General features: G+C 38.1%; 2 protein-coding genes across 2 annotated transcripts; both read right to left on the reverse strand.

Annotated features, from left to right (window-relative positions):
- Positions 1-1,495: 1,495 nt before the first annotated feature.
- LOC116142507 (probable cysteine protease RD21B) lies at positions 1,496-3,965 on the reverse strand. Its single transcript, XM_031427938.1, has 5 exons — positions 3,385-3,965; positions 2,718-2,953; positions 2,487-2,627; positions 1,939-2,397; positions 1,496-1,848 (listed from the first exon to the last, which is right to left on the reverse strand). The coding sequence occupies exons 1-5, from the start codon at positions 3,878-3,880 to the stop codon at positions 1,747-1,749; spliced, it is 1,434 nt and encodes a 477-aa protein (XP_031283798.1). The 5' UTR covers positions 3,881-3,965; the 3' UTR covers positions 1,496-1,746.
- A 12,849-nt stretch (positions 3,966-16,814) lies between these two features.
- LOC116142493 lies at positions 16,815-19,141 on the reverse strand. Its single transcript, XM_031427914.1, has 7 exons — positions 18,408-19,141; positions 18,064-18,115; positions 17,897-17,986; positions 17,739-17,816; positions 17,581-17,655; positions 17,225-17,277; positions 16,815-17,040 (listed from the first exon to the last, which is right to left on the reverse strand). Exons 1-7 carry the CDS (start codon positions 18,539-18,541, stop codon positions 16,815-16,817), a joined length of 708 nt encoding a protein of 235 aa, XP_031283774.1. The 5' UTR covers positions 18,542-19,141.

Genomic DNA, 19,141 nt, shown 5'->3' on the forward strand with positions numbered 1-19,141 from the left:
TAGAGGGGCTATTTGGATTGGTGGTATATAAGATAACAGGAGAATTGTTTTTATTGTTGGTAATATATGAGATAATCTTATTATCTTGTTAGGGGGTGTTATTAAACATTACTGGGGTAATCTGATTTTTCTACCTATTTTACCCTTAATTAAAAACTATTTTAGACACAATTGCCCTCAAATGTCTATCAAATAACAATTACCTAGCCGCCTTACATTTGAGAAATTAGCTAAAATACCATAGCCACAAAAAAGTTTAAAAGTTAACAAAATACCCCCAGCCACCCAAGACCACTATCGGCCATGACTCACCACTACCGACTACCGGTGTCAATCGCCGTAATGGTGCACGACTAGCAGGATCTAATTGGTCGTGTACTGGTAAGGCCTTTTCTGGCCATGGACCATAGATCTGGCTATTTTCTAGCCATGGATTTGTGATCTATGGCCATTTCCGGCTTTGCCGGTGCACGACCGACCGTATATGGCCGGTCGTGAGCCATTCCATCGACTGTCGATGGCGGTCAGCGGTGGTGGTTGGTTGCCAATAGTGGCTTGGGGTGGGTAGGGGTGATTGTGCTACAAAATAAAGTTTTATATGGTTGGGGTGTTTTAGTAAAATTTCAAATGTAGGGGGTTAAAAGAAGATTCAAAAAATAATAATAAAAAATATTATTATATTAATATTTAAAAAGGAATGCAATTTACTAATTTATATAATATTTTCACCCATTTATTCTATCAACCAAACATATTATTTACCAATTTATTTGAACCAACCAAACACATTTTTTAAACACTCCCAATAATCTTCAAGATAATTTTTCTTTCCGTTAATCTAATATACCCATATAATAAAATATTATATGATCCAAACCGTCCAAATACTTATTTGCTTTACATTGCTATTAGGTTCACAAAAAAAATGTCTTATAAGATCAAAGTTGTCATTTTACTAAATTCCTTTTTATAAGATCAAAGTTACTATAACCGAAACAAACTAAATGAAAGAGTAGATGAAAACATAGAACGTTAAACTTTGAAATCAAATGCCGACAGTTTATTAGATTAATAATTGAAATAATGCATACACAATTGAGCCAACTGGCAAGTCGTTCCAAGATTTTTATTTAAGAGTTGTTGCTACCTATCTATTTGATAATATATATTGAAACTACAATAATCTTATTATCAAATTCAAATTTTGCCCTTAACAAAGGTCTGCACCATTCTTTAGTTTTCCTTCGGACGCCAAAATGACTTTCGGGCTTTTCAGTTATCATTATTGTTCCTCTTGTCAGCCATTGGATGAGCTCTAATGCTTTTAGCAGCAATTTTCTTCAAACATTTGATAACAAGGATAATGAGCATGGGAATGTTTTGATCAAATATGTATTCATAAAACAAAGAAGGTTAATCTATATCACAGGTAAGTTCAGACTTGAAAATCATACAAGTATTCCATCAAAAGGATTTGGTACACAGTGGCAAGAGTAGAAAAAAAAACATTAAACTTGAAATCAAATGCTGACAGTTTATTAGATTAATAATTGAAATAATGTATTATACACAACTGAGCCAATAGAAAGTTGTTCAAAGCTGCTTCCTATTTGAGAGTTGTTGCTGTTTGATAATATATATTTAACTATATACAATAATCATATCATCATATTAAAAATTTGCTCCTAGCAAAGGTCTGAACCATTCTTTAGTTTTCCTTCAGACCCAAAATGACTTCCAGGCTTCTCAATGATTATTATTATTCCTCTTGCCAGCCATTGGATGAGCTCTAATACTTGTAGCAGCAATTTGATTTGAAGCTTTTACTGCCAACGGATTGTTGGCGCTCTGCATCATTCAATAACAAGGATAATGAGCACATGTATGCCTTGATCAAATATGTATTGAGAAAACAAGAAGGTTTATAATAATTCTGACCATTAGGCAAGTTCCAGCAGTGGTGTCACACACGGGGTAGTCATGGGGGCAGCAGCTGATATGATCATCGCAGCAGGTTGCAGATTCATAAGGGCAGCATCCCCAGCCGAAGCAGAAGTCGCCATACTGATACAGGCAGCAGCAAGTGCTTCCGTCGGGGCACGAGTAGTAATCATCACAAACATGAGTGGGGCTGGGGGGATTTACAGGAGATGGAGGAGAGGGGCCAGGATTTGGGGGATTCTGGCCTTTCTTTGTGGGATATGAAGCCTGCATAGCTATGCCACACTTGCCGGTTGGAGTGTTAACATTGCGCTCCATCTTGATGTAACCATTCTCTCCCCAGCTTGAACCCCATGAATTCCTGACAAGCCAGTAGTCCACACCATTTTCTGTGCCATATCCAACAGCAACGACGCCATGATCCAATTGTGTTCCACAGCGTCCAGAGAATACACCCTGTATAAACGTCAGAGCAAAATTAGAAAAAATAGTTTCTTTCGAATACTCTTGCCTCTCATCGATGTACATTAATCAAGGAGCTTTACCGATTGGTAGAGTTGGAAAGCCCTGCCACCAGCTTCAATGGCGACACTGACAGGTTGATGTGCCACAGCCTTCTTCAATGATTTCTCATCATTTGTTAGAACATCTTCGTATCCATCAATGGTAACAACATGAGCATTTTTCTGCAAGGAGAAAAAGATAGTAAAAAAAATTAGGATCATCTCATGTCTTTCATGTTCAACTAGATTGAAGATTCAATTTTGACTACCGACCCTGTTTGGATCACACATTGTTTCGGTAGCCTTGTAAGGGTAATCCTGCTCTGTGTCAATACCACCGTTATTGATAATGAATTCAAAAGCGTAGTCCATGAGACCTCCATTGCAACCCTCGTTATATGATCGGTCACAATCCACTAGCTCCTGCTCTGACAAAGAGATCAAATCTCCTGTTACAATCTGGCTGATTCCTTCTACTGCACCTACGGTCGAGAAGGCCCAGCAACTCCCTGCATTTCAAATTATCATCCAACCGTTTGATTAAATTATGTGCATCGCATTTGACCATGTGAATAAGTGAGCCATTCAATTACATTAAGTCCAAAATAATTGACTTTGAATCCTAATGACTTTTGTCAAACTTGAATTAAGATCAGATGCAATCAGATTCAATGAAAGAAAATAACTATCAAGTGACCGCCAATTTCTTGTAACTTTAAATAAGTAGCTACAAGTATGGATTATATGTTCCTCAATCAAGCAAAACCCAGGTTTTTAGACAGATAAGAGATTGTTTTTAGATTAAAATTCAAACAGTTCTATACTTTTCAGGCTTAAGGTCTAAAATTTACCACTGACAGGAAAAATCACAAGCTTGCGTCAAAATTAAACAACAGCGAAAGAAAAAAAAAAAAACACATCCAGGAACAAAATCACTCACCACATTGGCCTTGATCCTTGACAGGAGCGACAGCACCTTTCCCTCTCCAATCCATTGACTCCGGCAACTCATCTTCTACCTTATGCAAGTACCTATCACTCTTCGCCTTCCTCTCAACCCTAAGGTCTTTCTTGGCACCCAAATACATCGCCTTAAATTCTTCATTACTCAAATCTGCAAACTTATTCAACCCCACTTTGTACGTCTTCTCAACCGCGTTATGTTCATCAACAAACCTTAAATTATCCTTAAAGATCTCGAAACGCCTGTCCTTCTCACCCAACGCATTGTAGCTCTTCCCATGTTTTATCATCCACCTATCATATATCATCCTTATCTCGACTTCCGACCTGTTGACTGGCTGGCCATGCGTGCGATCGTAGTCAATGATGGACATGTCCATGGCCAGAGCCAGCGTAAACACCATGCTCAAAAGAGCGAAAACCAGAACTCTTTTGGAGCAAGCCATTGAGACACCAAGAGTTGAACGAGACATAAAAGAGAGTTTGTGTTTTTGTCGTGACTGAGGGTGTTTATATATAATGGAGAAGTTGAAGAGATGGAGAATCGTGAATGGTTAACGAGTGTGAAACTGCGTTGAAGTAGGAGAATGTTGCCCGTCACATTAGGTTATTGAAGGCGTTGAGAGATTGGTAAATTTAGAAAAGCGTGCATGTGATGTGACTAAAGTTAGAAGGTTTTGATAGTATGTGGACAAGGAGTTGGTATTTGACTCTCTATCTATTATTATTATTATTTTTTTAATGATCGGGTGTTCAGGTCAATTTAAGTATACTTTAACTAATCTCTTAAGACTTTAAAATTATTGATGGGATAAAAGCAACAAAAATACCTTTAAAAGTTCTATAAATCCCTATAAGTTTGAAATCTTACAAAAATATCCTCAAACACCACCATTAGTGTCGACAAATAGAGCCTATTTCCGACGACGCCAACACTCTCTATCACCACGAAAACACTCCCCTTGACCTCTTGACCAAAACTCATCTCACACCTCCCCCATTTGCCTCCCCAATCGTCGGCAACGACGGGCTTTTTCTGACGACATAGTTTTATGATTTTAGATCGATTCACTCACCGGAAATCACCGTTGTCGCCACCATTGCACTCACCAACCATTTCCTTCAAAAGTTCTAACATTTCAATCTTCTATTGTTCACATACCAGTGTCCTAATTTTTAGGGTTTTCAATGAATAGGAAAATATATAACCTGACCAAGTGAAGGCCCCAGGTCCCGGTTGAATCGGTCGGGATGGGTCAGGTTTTAAAATACTACTAAACATAATTGAAGATTAGATATTAATCATGAGAAAATAATTTTACAATTTTCTTCTAGGTCGATCAATTTAACCTAATTTAAGCACAATAAAAGTTCTTTGAAACCGAGTTGTGGATAAGAATTGAATATATATATTTTTTAAAGATAATAATAACGATTTTTTGTTTCACAATCTCCCCTCCAAGATGTAATATTAAAGTAGACATATGATAGAAGATTATTCAAATTCCAATACACCTCAAATCAAGAAAAGATTTTTATATCTCAATTAAAGTTTCTTGTTCATATTATATTTATATTTATATTCATGTTTAATATTATTATCATAAAATTTAATTAGCCTGGCATAGATAAGTAAAGTTTACTTTTTAATAATTTTTCCCATGCTTCATGGCCAAGAATGCATGTGACCAATTTGCCTTACATTAAGTCAATCAAAGATTTTCTGGGATTTTGATAGATATATTAACTTTTAAGTTAATCCAATCCTGCATGTGACTTATAATTGTATGATAGTTATCTTTTTGTTATAAAAAACTAGGAACCTGGGAGATACAAATAGGATATTTTTATGAAGAGTAATGCTACAGTCATCGACGGTAGTATACCAAATTTGTACACCGAATGACATGACAAAATTCTGACCGTTGATTAATTTTAACTTAAAATTAATCAACGGTCAAGATTTTGTCACGTTATTCGGTGCATAAATTTGGTGTACTACCGTCGTGGCTATATTATTTTCCTTTTATGAAAGTAATTCGTTTTTTCACTGTCTCTGTTTGTATAAGTTTTTAGAATAGTATTATATTCTGAATATGATTTAATCAAATAGGATAAGATTTTAAGAATGTATCTGAAAATTATTTTTTAAAAATATTCAGATTAGTTTTTAACCTTCTATATTTGTTAATTTAATTAAACACTTTTACAATAAAAGTTTATAAATTAACAAAAACACCCCACCCACTCAACTATTGTCGAAGCCAGTCACTGCCGTCAAACGGTGGTCAGAATGGCACACGAATGGTCAGATCGATGCACTACCGGTCAAATCCAATCGGTCGTGTGTCATTCTGGCGACAGTCGGATGGTGGTCGACTGCCGACAATAGTTGGGTGGGTGGGGGTGTTTTTGTTAATTGACAAACTTTTACTGATAAAAGGTAAATATTAAATGTTTTGAGTTGAATAGAATTAGGATTGAATTTTGAATTGTATAGTCAATATTTAAACAAATATCTATTTCATTGGATTTGATAGGATGGTAGGATAAGACCTAGTTTGAAAAGTTAAACAAAGGGGAGCTAATTTTCAATACATAACATACTTAAGCATAATAAATGTTTAGATAGTGATAGTATTGGATAACCACTACTGGGTGGTTTGATGGTAAAGAGCAAAAAGAGAGGTACTATGAGTTCCTGAATTCGAGTTCCAGGAACCCGAGAGATTAATTGAAGTGCACACAAACTCGCTGAGACACCCCTCATGATAAAAAAAAAAAAAAAAAAATTAGTTAAAGTGCATGCAAACTAGCTGTGATAAAAACCCCTATAATGTATGAAATACATTATATGGGACCGGTCCTAAGCTTGGGCCAGGTTAATTTCAAAAACCCCTTAACCCAACTACCAAAACCCCTTAAATGTATAAATCCATAATAAATTTAGGGGTTAAAAATGATTCTACAATTAGAGGACTAAATTAAAATTTTTCAAACCCATAGGATCGGTCCTAAACAAGGCCAAGCTTGGACTTGGGACCGGTTTGAGCCCTCACAAAAGTGATGGGCCCAAATTAGAACTGGTCCTAGTTAGCCCAGGCCTAGGACTGCCGGACCCAACTTTTGCCCACCTCTACTCAGAAATTAGACTCAGAGATTTAAACAAGCGATATTGTAAGTCCAAACGTTATAATATTATGACATTTTCATTCAAAAGATGATTGTCGTTAGTCTAATCTGTAAGATTAAGGGTAAAATTGAAAATATAATGAAAATTAATCAAATATACATAAATAAATGATGGTACAGTTGATAACGGGTAACAAAGCACAAAGTAAACAAATAATTTATTTAATAAAGTACACACATCTATTTTGTTTAACATCTTTTATTTTATTTTCTTAATTTTATAATTTACATATTTTATATTATTGTTTATTTTATTTATAATCAGATAAGACAAAAGGGTTTTTGTGTCTCTTTGTCATATTTTGTGTGTTAAATAACATATTAGGCTAATGGGGTTTATCTTTTAAATGAAAATGTTACCATATTGTAATATTTGGTCCCTAATGTCACTTGTTTAAACCTCTGGATCTAACTGGTACTTACACCAAGCCTGAAGGGTGTTTATGTTTTAAAAAGAGAGAGAAAGAACAAAGAGATTAAATAAAGATTAATTTGAGTCCAAAATTGAAATAACATAGACTCCATTTGGTTCATTATTCTGATAGTTTTTAGAATAATCTTTTGAAAAAAGTTCAATTGAGCGGGTATTACGATGTAGGATTTGAAAATTAACAAAAATATCCCCTATGTTTGTTTATTTACTAAACACCCCTATAATAAAATATTTAAAGTTAATAAAAACACCCCCAACCCACCCATTAAATACGGACAGCCGGCCACCACCGTCGGAGGGTGGCCGGAGTATTTTTGCAATTTCTAAAAAAAAATATTTCAGGGTGTTTAGTTAAATTAACAAATTTAGGAGGTTTAAAAGAAATTGAAAAATATAGAATAATATTTTGGGAATAATGACATTTTATTGTTTAACTTTTTTGGGAATACTAATAATAGTATTCCCAAGAGTGAACCAAACGAAGCCATACTTCTTCATCTTCATGATACTGTGAAGATATTCACTTTTAGCTGAAAACTCCGAACCTTTAAACAAATAAAATATCTCAAGACATTATTTAGTTGGAAAACTGAGTGACATAAAACATACAAATCCTTCTTATAAACCATTATACAAGAAGATATCATAATCTTATAAGAGCTTTCTGTAAGGAAACGATCAAACTTAAAGCAGCAGAAACAAAAAATTTAAAGCACATAGATCGAATCCATTTAAGCCAAGATTAGGGCACAAATTATATAGTTTATATGTTAAATCAAAAATTGCAGTAATATGAACAATCAGGGTAGAGTTTAGAGTTCATACGCATGTTTGGAGGCTCTCTCAAACTTGTCTCTAACTGGGTTCACCACCGATCCAAGAGTAGGATCGAACCAGCGGTAATCCATATGAAGATAACCTGAAGAGCTAAAGAGGGATTTGCTAGATCCTCTTTAGCTTTAAGAACCAAATTCAAGAATCAAGAAATTTTGATTCAATGAAAACAAGGCTGGCGTGAGATGGAGAGATTGGGCTGTGTGTTTTCTTTTTCCTTTCAATCAATAATATTGAATGAATGAATCTCTCATTTTAATTCACAAAACCTTGCACTTATATAGTGCTCACAAAACCCCATTTTATCAAGGAATAGGCTTGGACTTCAACTCAAACAGCCTTTATATCCAAACATTCCTAATCATGATATTTTAATTAAAATTATTATTATTTTCAATTAAACTCAATTAATGTATTTATAGAAATACATTAACATTTAATTAATAATAATAATCTATTTAAATATATGTGTACATATATTTAAATATAATCTTACTTATTTAATTTAATAAAAAATTAAATATAGGCAACAACCTCAGCAAATTTAATTGCATTGTGAGATTACCAAAATATACTTTCACCCCAAAAGACGAAAACACCCCTTGCACAAACTGAATCTTAAATTATCTTCTATGTGTGTGACCCGTAGGTCCTCATCATACTGTTAGAGTCATGAAAGTGACTATTTTGGTGATAAAAATACCCCATGTGTGATTAAATTGAAGTATATTGAGACAATTAAAGAATTTATGAATTTATTCACGAAAATCTCTTTTTAATATTTTTCTTATGAATTTAACGTGTTTGGAATGATTTTGAAAAGTATATGAGTTGATATTAGGTTGTGGTTTATGGATTAAGGGTGATTTTGTCTCATTTATGCTGTTTAGGGGGTAAAATGTCATGTCTTAAGGGGCTAATTTTGTCACTTTTCAATTATATAGGGACCAAACTGATATTTAGCAATTTGTTCTATAAAAGAGAAGAGATTTCGCGTGAACCGGGGGCGCTGTTCATCATCTTTTCCGGTGACCCTTCGTCTTCCATTTTCGACGACCTCCGGCGACTCTTCGTCTTTCTCGTGCAGAGAGCTTCAACATTCCGTCAACGCCACCGCAAGCCACCACCGAGAACCATCACGTGGCGACGTTTCATCTTCCACCACCGCAACTTTTCGTCTTCCAAGCTAGATTTCGCCCTTTTTCGACCACGTTTCAGCTCCCCAAGGGTCGATCTCCCTTCCCCACAGCCGGATCTAGCGTTTCCAAGCTTCAGCCACCGCGAAAACCGCCGAAATCCGTGATTTTGCCGTCGCGCCTCTTCATCTTCCAGCCCAGATCCTGCTCATTTCTGGCGACTTCTCACCTCCCCAGGACCTGATCTGAACTCCCCATCACCAAAGCTTTCCATCGGTACCTTCGGATCCCATTTCCGCCACCGTTTTCCGAAAGACCTGCCAGAAAATTAACGTTTTCCGGTGAAGTGCGGCTATTCGTATTCTGGGCTATCCGTTGGTCGTTTTCGCCCCTTCTTCGCATCATATCGCTGTCGGTTACCTCCTCTCCGCCATGGTCAGCTTCGTTTCCACCGTTTCGGCCTCCGTCATCACCATTATGAGCGGCTAAGTTCTCGGTTGTCTGTTACGGCATAGGCGAGATAGAGATTGACTCCACGACTCTCCTCATCAGCTCTCGACTAGTTGGATGAGCCCGATTATAGGACATTTGGTAGTATTGTGCTTCGGATTATATTTGTTTTCGTTTCATGTTTGATTTCGATACTTTAATATGATTTGAGCATAACTTGTGATGAATATTGTTGTCCATTATGATTTAATGTTTTCATAGAACTTGTTGAATGATAAACGTTGGTTTGAAATAATTAAATGATGAATATTGCTTTTCATTACTTCGCATCGATTGTAATTGAGTTGTGTTCGGATTTAATTTAATTTCTACTATTGTTGCGTTTATTGTGAAGTTGGTTGATTGGATATTACGTGTTGACAAATTGTATTTGTTAATCGCGCACCAACTAGTGGTTTTGCCTTGTAGCGTTTATCGACGTTCAATGATAGTCTTTAACCAATCGAACTTGAGTGATCGGGTGAGACAGGATAGATTATACCTAGAGTGTCGGGAAGCCATTTCATTGATTTACCTTGCCTTGTAGGTTTAGGGGATCGTAGAGGGTAGAGGAGAATTGTGTGAGTCGGTCTCGTGTCGAACCAAAACCGTAACGGCAACATTTTTATTATAAAGTCTTTATTTGTTTTAATTTCACTATTTCATTATTTGCATTTAGTCTATTTAGTTTCATTAATCAATTGCCAATTTCATTTCCGCTACTTAAAATACATTAGGTTGTTAGTCTTGCTTCCTGTGGATTCGATCATGCTTACCACTAACTACGGTATTTAGGTTTAATTTTGTGACTGTGACGACTGGTCTAACACATACCGGCAGTGTGTAGTATCGCGATTAACACAAATTAATTGTCTCAGTACACATATACCAAGATTGGCCCCTAGCAAGGCATCATGGCCACCCGATAGATTCGGATTTAGCGAAACAGCTACTTGTCAATGATATGATTACCATACAATCTAATCATTTCATCATCTGTTATCTCATAAGACTGTGGCATATAAATAGTTTCAACCTTTGTTACTCTCGATATATTTGGATTAAGTTACTGGACCAATGACCAGAATAATGAATTGGATTGAGCAATAACTCAATCTCACTATGATCACAGATTTATAGTCATTGTCATAAACTGAATTGCGTCGTGAGATAACGTTTCCCGTACCTGGGAGTGATGAATCCTCTGTCGATCCACTATAGTCTTGATACACTCCTTGATGCAGCCAATCACTACCATATTGATAGCTCTGAATAGAACTGCGTTGGGCTAGTGTCAAACTACACTGATCGGTGCACAAAGCGCTCCGGTAATCTCAAGTCTAAGGATCACATGCACCACCATTTGTTAGAGGATTTGTTCCATAGACACTGGGGTTACCATCTATATGGAACCCTTTGATGAGTTAGTCCAGTTAACTTGCCTACAGTAAACACCCATGTGTTGCACCAGGTTATCGGCAAACAACCTTAACAAGTGAGATCTGTCACTATCTTTTGACATGGTCGTTCAACACTATGATAGTCTTACTGTATTATTTATGCCCTTGGTCAGAATAATACTAGGGCTATGGACGTTTCTAGAATGACTACCATATGTGCTCATAAGGTTCTCACTATCAAGATTTGAAACACTTGATACCCTCGTCACAGTTTTACCATTCTAAGGACATATATCAATACATACAACTATGTTTACATGATATAGATAATGCATTTTATTGATTAATAAATATTATTACAAATAGTTAATTCCACAATAATTGATTGGCTCTAGGGCACTTACTCCAACACTTTCAAAACATTTTCATAACTTGATATGATATATTTTTCTTTTCCTACATTATTATGCCTCTTAAATTTTCTCTCAAGTCTAATTTTCTTTAGATTTCCCCCCTAATTTATAGGTCATAATCTTCGGAAATGGTAGAATTTTACATCATAAAAACATGCATCACCGTATTTTTCTTGATTATCAATTTTTGATTGCAGATTATTTGTACCAAAGTTTGACCTTATTTCTTCCAAGAAATCCTCTATATCAGAGTAAGACGATCCACGTTCTTCAACAGCTTTCCTCACCATCTCTTTCAGCTCCGTAGCCCGCCTTTTAATCTGTTCACCTTCTTCATCAACCATCAAACGCATCACAAACTTCTCTATGTCTTCCTTCTTCACAAAAATTTACTTAGCATCTTGTAGATGCAAAAAATCTACCGTCATGAAAATAGGTTCTGATCCCGTGAGGTTGAGGCCACTGACAATCCGCTAGACCTGCACATATGAAAGGTAGACCTGGCAAAACGGGTGGGTGGGCCGGGTACGGGCCGGGTAAAACGGGTACGGGTCCAAAACGGGTGGATATATACGGGTCCAGTATTTTGGACCCATGCCCTACCCTATACGGGTGCGGGTGGACCGTTTTTTCTCTCTCCAGCTTTCGGTTTTGACAGTTTCACCCCTAACAGTTTTCAATTATGACAATTACACCCCCAAAATTCCTGCAGTTTTAATTTTTTACATTTACACCCCNGACTTAGGGATATTGAAGTATTTCTTGGGGGTTGAGGTTACAAGGAGCAAATGAGGTATATACCTCTCTCAGAGGAAATATGTGCTCGACTTATTAACTGAGACAGGGAAATTGGGGGCAAAGCCATGTAGTGTTCCGATGGTTCCTAATGTGCAGCTTACAAAAGATAGTGAACTATTTGGAGATCTTGAGAAATATAGAAGATTGGTCGGGAAGTTGAACTATCTTACGATGACTCGTCCAGATATTGCATATTCAGTAAGTGTTGTCAGTCAGTTTATGGCCTCCCCAATAGTTCATCATTGGGCGGCTTTGGAGCAGATCTTGTGTTATTTGAAAAGAGCTCATGGAGCAGATGGGAATCTTCGCAAATGGTCTGAGAAAGGAGTTACGGGCTGAGGTTAGAGTAAGTCAGTCTAATAGCCTATTTGAGATTATTGACCAGGCCCATAGAATAGAGGAGAAAAACTGGGTCCTAGACAGACACAAGCCCAGACTTTTTAAAACCCAAATGGGCAAACCCGAGAGCTACAATCGGGTCTCCATTTCTTCAGATCTGGGGCGACAAAATGGGGCAACTGTGGGACTCAAACCTCCAAAGACAGGACAGAATAACCGGGTTTGGAACAGGAAGGAGAAGATGATGGGTGGAACAACCACCCCACCCCGAAATGATGGATTCCGGCGACTGACAGAAGCGGATCTATAGTATAAGCGCGAAAGGGGGCTGTGTTTTCGCTGTGACGAGAAATTCGGGCCAAATCACAAGTGCAAAAGTCGATCTCTTCAAGTTCTTCTGCTGCTGGATGACGATGAACCTGATAGAGGAGAAATCATCAATGAACCAGAGTCTGAAAGCTCCACCTAAGGTCACCCTCTATCGTTATCCATGAACTCCATCGTGGGTATTACGCCCGATCGAACCATGAAGCTCCGGGGGTGGATTGGGAGTGAGGAGGTAGTGGTTTTGGTAGACAGTGGAGCCTCACATAACTTCATCTCACAGGGGATAGTGTGAAAATTGGAAATTCCGATTGATGGAACAAAGTCTTTCGGGGTCATGGTGGGTAATGGATTCAAAATCAAGGGTGAAGGGATATGCCGAGATGTAAAGTTAGAAATGCAGGGGATGGAGGTTCAACATGATTTCTTTCCCTTCCAACTAGGTAGGGCTAATGTGGTCCCCGGGATAACTTGGTTAAGCACTTTGGGTGATGTTTATACTAATTGGGGCAAGTTGATGATGGCATTTGAGAAGGAAGGTACGCAAGTAATACTCAGGGGAGATCCTTCACTGGTGAAAACAGTAGTTTCTCTGAAAACATTACTTGGGATGCTGCCGTTGGAAGGGGATGGATATGTGGTGGAATGCAGTTCAATAGAAGTCAGGGAGGGTCCGGATGAACAAAAGTTGGAGCCTGCGGTGGTAGAAGTGCTGACTGAATTTGCCCCAGTCCTTGACCAAGCCACTAGACTCCCTCCCCGTAGGACACTTGACCATGCCATTACCCTGCAACCAGGCACAAAACCACCCAATATCAGACCATATAAATACCCTTACCTTCAGAAAAATGAGATTGAAAGGTTAGTTGGGGAAATGATGGATGCAGGGATTATCCAGCCTAGCTCAAGCCCCTATGCCAGTCCCGTGTTGTTAGTTAGGAAAAAGGATGGGAGTTGGCGATTTTGTGTTGACTTTAGAGCCTTAAATAGCATTACCATCCCCAACAAGTTTCCTATCCCATCTATTGAAGAGTTGTTGGATGAGCTAGCAGGGGCGACGGTCTTCTCCAAGTTAGATTTGAAGTCTGGGTATCATCAAATTCGGGTTCAAGAAGAGGACATCCCGAAGACAGCCTTCCGTGCCCACGAGGGCCATTATGAATTCTTGGTGATGCCCTTCGCATTAACGAATGCACCGTCGACCTTTTAGGCCCTTATGAATACAATATTTAGGCCACTCTTACGGAAGTTCATTCTGGTTTTCTTTGATGATATTCTCATCTATAGCATTGACATGAATACCCACATGCAACACTTACGCCAAACTTTCCAGATTTTGCAGGATAATGCACTGGTGGTGAACCAAAAGAAGTGTCTCTTTGCTCAGCACAAGTTAGAATATCTGGGCCATTTAATATCAGCCAGCGGGGTGGAGGCTGACCGGCAAAAAATTGAAGCCATGATTTCCTGGCCAGTACCACAAAATGTGAAAAGCTTGAGAGGGTCTTTAGGACTCACAGGATATTACTGGCGGTTTGTAAAAGGCTACGGTTCCATAGCTAAACCTCTTACCCAGTTATTAAAGAAAAATTCGTTTGGCTGGAGTACTGAAGCTCAGGAGGCCTTTGACACACTCAAAACAGCTATGACCACGGTGCCCGTTTTATCGATACCAAATTTTGAGCTTCCCTTCGAGATTCAAACAGACGCCTCAGGAGCTGGAATAGGGGCTGTTTTAGTCCAGAGGCCAGACCAATTGCGTTCATCAGTAAGGCGTTTTCTCTTCAATCACGGCTTAAATCCGCCTATGAACGGGAACTTATGGCTATCGTCTTTGCTGTACGGAAATGGAGTCACTATCTCATTGGCCGCAAATTTATTATAAAGACGGATCAACGAAGTTTGCAATTTCCTACCGACCAAGGGGTTAAAACACCAGATCAGCACAAATGGATCTCTAAGCTCATGGGGTACTCATTTGACATTCACTATCTCCCGGGCAATTCTAACAAGGTGGTTGATACCTTGTCCCAACGGGAAGACACACATGAACTCATTGCCATCACTACGGTTCAGTTCATGGATTATGACGCTATAGCGGCTGAAGCACAAGCTGATCCAAAGCTCAAAATTATTGTTCAAGATCTTCTGTTCGACCCCAGCAGCCGTCCTCATTACATGCTTCGCAAAGGGTGTTTATTGTTCAAACACAGGTTAGTCCTTCCAAAAAATTCATCATTCATTCCGAAACTACTTGAGGAGTTTCATTGTAGTCCGAGTGGGGGCCACTCTGGTTTCTTTCGAACTTATAAGAGAATTGTTGCTGTGGTGTTTTGGGAGGGTATCCGACAAGATGTGATGAAATTTGTTCAGTCTTATGCTACCTGCCAAATTAACAAACACTCCTCTCTACGTCCTACGGGGTTGTTACAGCCCCTGCCTATCCCAACCCAAGTGTTTGATGATCTCTCAATGGATTTTATAGGAGGTTTGCCGAAAGCAAAAGGGGTTGACACTATTTTTGTGGTTGTCGATCGTCTCACAAAATACTCTCATTTCTTGTTATTGACCCATCCTTATACTGCCAAAGACGTTGCTACTGTGTTTATCGGTGAGGTGGTAAGACTTCATGGATTTCCACAATCCATTGTCTCGGATCGTGATAGGGTCTTCATGAGCCAATTTTGGCAAGAGTTGTTTAAATCTGCAGGTACCTCTCTTAAATTTAGCTCTGCCTACCATCCCCAAACGGATGGACAAACGGAAGTGGTCAACCTGTGTTTAGAAGCCTACCTCTCCTGTTTTTGCAGCTCCCAATCCCGACAGTGGCCCAAATGGTTAGCATGGGCTGAGTTTTGGTACAATACTATGTACCACAGCTCCACCAAAATGACCCCCTTCAAAGCTTTGTATGGGCGAGACCCTCCCATTCTGTTTAAACTCGCAGACTGCCCTCCTTGATTGAAGATGTCAACCGCAAGATTAAGGACCGAAATGCCATATTGGACGACCTTAAGCACAATTTGGATGCTGCCCAAGAACACATGAAACAGTCTGCCGATGCACACCGCCGGGAGGTGTTGTTTCAACCAGGGGATTACACTAATTTGAAGCTCCAACCATATCGGTTTTGGTCCTTAGCTAGGAAGCTCAATGAGAAGCTAAGTCCTCGCTTCTATGGCCCCTTTAAGGTGTTAGAAAAGATTGGCCCAGTGGCTTACCGACTGGAACTGCCTCCTACTTCTCGTATCCACCCAGTGTTTCATGTTTCCCAACTGAAACCAAGTCTCCATTCTTCAGTTCCTGTTCAACAGCTCCCCTCGTTTTTAACTGAAGACTTAGAGCTACAGGTGCAACATGAAGACGTTCTGTCCACCCGCAAATTGTTGGATGGTTCCCTAGAGGTTCTGATTAAATGGCGGGACCTTCCTCCATTTGAAGCTTCGTGGGAGGCGTATGATGTGATCTTGCTGCAGTTTCCGGATTTTCACCTTGAGGACAAGGTGGATCTCGAAGGCGGGAGTATTGATACACCTCCTATAACCAAATTGTACAAAAAGAAGAAGAAAAAGGGCAACCTGGTCATTTCAGTGGACGAGGGCAGCAAGGGGAATTCAGATTGGAATTAGTTAAGGGGAATCTCCACGTAAGGGAGTGCGGAAAGTGTGAATTCAGTTATATATAAAGAGAGCAGTAGCTAGCTGTAGGTAGGGAGGAAATCTGGAAAATATTGGGAGGTGCTAGGCCCTCGAAGTGCTAGCAATCTTTTTATCTTTTGTTATCGTTTTTGCCATTGTTGTTATCACCTGCTGCTTGCAGAGTTGTCCATTTTAATTCCATATATATATATCTAGAATATATACTATATTAATAGGGTTGCAGGGACAGACTACATCTTGATGTGTCCAGTAGGATCCATAAAATATTGAAAGAAGTGGGAATTTAGAGACCTTCAACCCATAACTTCTCCAAACTAAAAAGAGAAAACACAGAAAATCTTTCTAAAATATTGATCACGTTCTTGTATCATTTAACATCTCACCACCAAATTAACCACCATTAATCTCCATACAGTTCAGCACATCTTGCCATATTTTTAACATGACGAAATAGACAGCAATGACCTCTTGTGCAATTACTACTGCAGCTTCAAGCAACCACCCATCAAAATAGGCAATTCTAGCGCCATCCAACGCAAATAACAAAGTTGATAGCGGAAGGTCAGATGGCATCAAGGGAGGATATCCAAGGGTGACAATACAAGTACGAGTTTTCCTGAAAATTATAACTAACAATTAATCAACTGGAAATGCAACAAGCAAAAAACAAATTGGGTATTTGATGATTCCTTTAATTCAAAGCTCACTCAGTATTCCCACACATAAACTGAATCAGTGGCACTAAGAAAGGTTGTTAAATAAACTGGATCAGCAGAGAGAGCAAAGCAATTAATGCTTACATTTGGCTGTCAACGATTACATAGGAAAATGTTGAATTACCTTCCTCAGAAACCTGCCATAAGAAAATGGGAATATATATACATATAAGATTAAGAATAAAATAACAATTAGATGTTGCACAATTGGCAACTCACAATCAAGCTAAGCAATACATTAAGAATAATTAATTAAAATAAACAAATTATGCTGATATATAAATTTTTTATAATATAGTGATATACAGCCATTGATAAGTGATACAAGAGTACTGAAATATCTGAAACAAACTTACAGAGATAATTTTCAATTAAAATAAATAAATTACTTAAAACTTTATTTGTGGTTAAGTGGCAATTGAAGCTTTCTTAAAGCTTACCACCAGAAAAGAAGTATTGATACCATCAGCTTCAAACTCTTTCAATATACCTTTGCCTTGAGGATCATTGGAAATCTGGTGATAAGACACGAAGACAATTAAAATACTGCGAAGATTAGAACAAAAAGAGTTGCTTTTAGAAGTAGATAAATAAAGACCTTGGAAATTATCCTAGGGTTTAAACCCAAACGAGCTGCGCAGGTTAACGCATTCCCTGCATTGCCACCACCTTCAACCTTAAACCAGTACACTAAAAGCATTGTCATATACTATACAACGGAGTCTAGAAAGTATAATGAATATGTAAAAGATATACCTTGAAGTTTATACTTCTGATCTTATCGTCAGGCTCGGGGTAGGCAGCCACTACCGTCAGGAAATCCAATGCCACAGCACCACATCCTACCTGTAAACAACAAGCGCCTCCGCTTCATCATTAGCTATAGGGATAAATAACCAGCACGTATAGAGAGAGCAACGCACTACGATTCGGCTTTGAGGGAGAGGAGGAAGAGAATCTGACGACATTTTGAACCTGCGTATCTCCAATGAGATCATAAGAATTATTCAAATAGATTGAAATTAAAAAATAAAAATAAGGAAGAGAAAGATCTCTGAGATTCAATATAAAACATAAACGTCCAAGAATTTTGTGAAATTTTATTTAGAAAGTGTCTTGTTGAATGATGAAGAAACAAAATCAGTGAACTAAGTCAAATAAAAACTTCAAGAGGCCACCGATTGACCTCATAGTCATTGATTATTTAAGTAATAATGATAAAGCGCTGTGGAAAATTGAGTACAGATAAATATGAGAGAGTGAGAACCTGGAAGTGTTAGCCGTTGAAACAAAGAGAGAGATGGTGGAGCGCCTAGGTAGTAAAGACGTTGAAGAGTTGGAGAGAAAGTTGGAAGAAAATGAAATGGCATCAGAACATGTTGACATTGACAGGGAGAACATGTTTCTGGTTTTGGCGTTCAGCGATGCGCGTAAGTCGGGGTAAACAGATTATATGAGAAAGATATATTAGGGAAGCTGGACCCCTTTCAAGACTTCCAATTTCCAAGACAAGTCAAGACTTTTCCTTTTTTTGGGCTATCCTCGTAACAAATTATATTAGGTTTTACAATCTGGAGTGGTCATTACTCATTATCATTAAAAGAGATTCGAGAGATGTATCATCTGAAATAATCTTTGACCAGGACTTACAAAAATTTTCAAATAAAAATTAGAAATGTAAGCAATTGGGTAGACATTTTTCATGCGTTCCCTAACACATAATATAAAGAGAGAATGGTTTCCATTTCGAAAGGATTGAAACGATTTCCAGCTTAGTGGGGGTAAGAGAAATAATCCGAAAACCAAATCGAAAATTAGGTTTTTCTGTAAACCGGTTCAGTATGTAAAAAATTAAAAACCAAAAAACCAGTTCGGTTTTCGATTGGGGAGATTTTCCAAACCAGTTTCACCCTATGTATATAAATAAAATATGTTTTAATTTTTTTGCCCCTTTTTTTAATATCTCTTATTCTCTTCTCCACCTCCACTCTCACTCTCCAT

The sequence above is a fragment of the Pistacia vera genome, unplaced genomic scaffold (genome assembly GCF_008641045.1).
Source record: "Pistacia vera cultivar Batoury unplaced genomic scaffold, PisVer_v2 Contig410, whole genome shotgun sequence".
NCBI classification, from domain to species: Eukaryota; Viridiplantae; Streptophyta; class Magnoliopsida; order Sapindales; family Anacardiaceae; genus Pistacia; species Pistacia vera.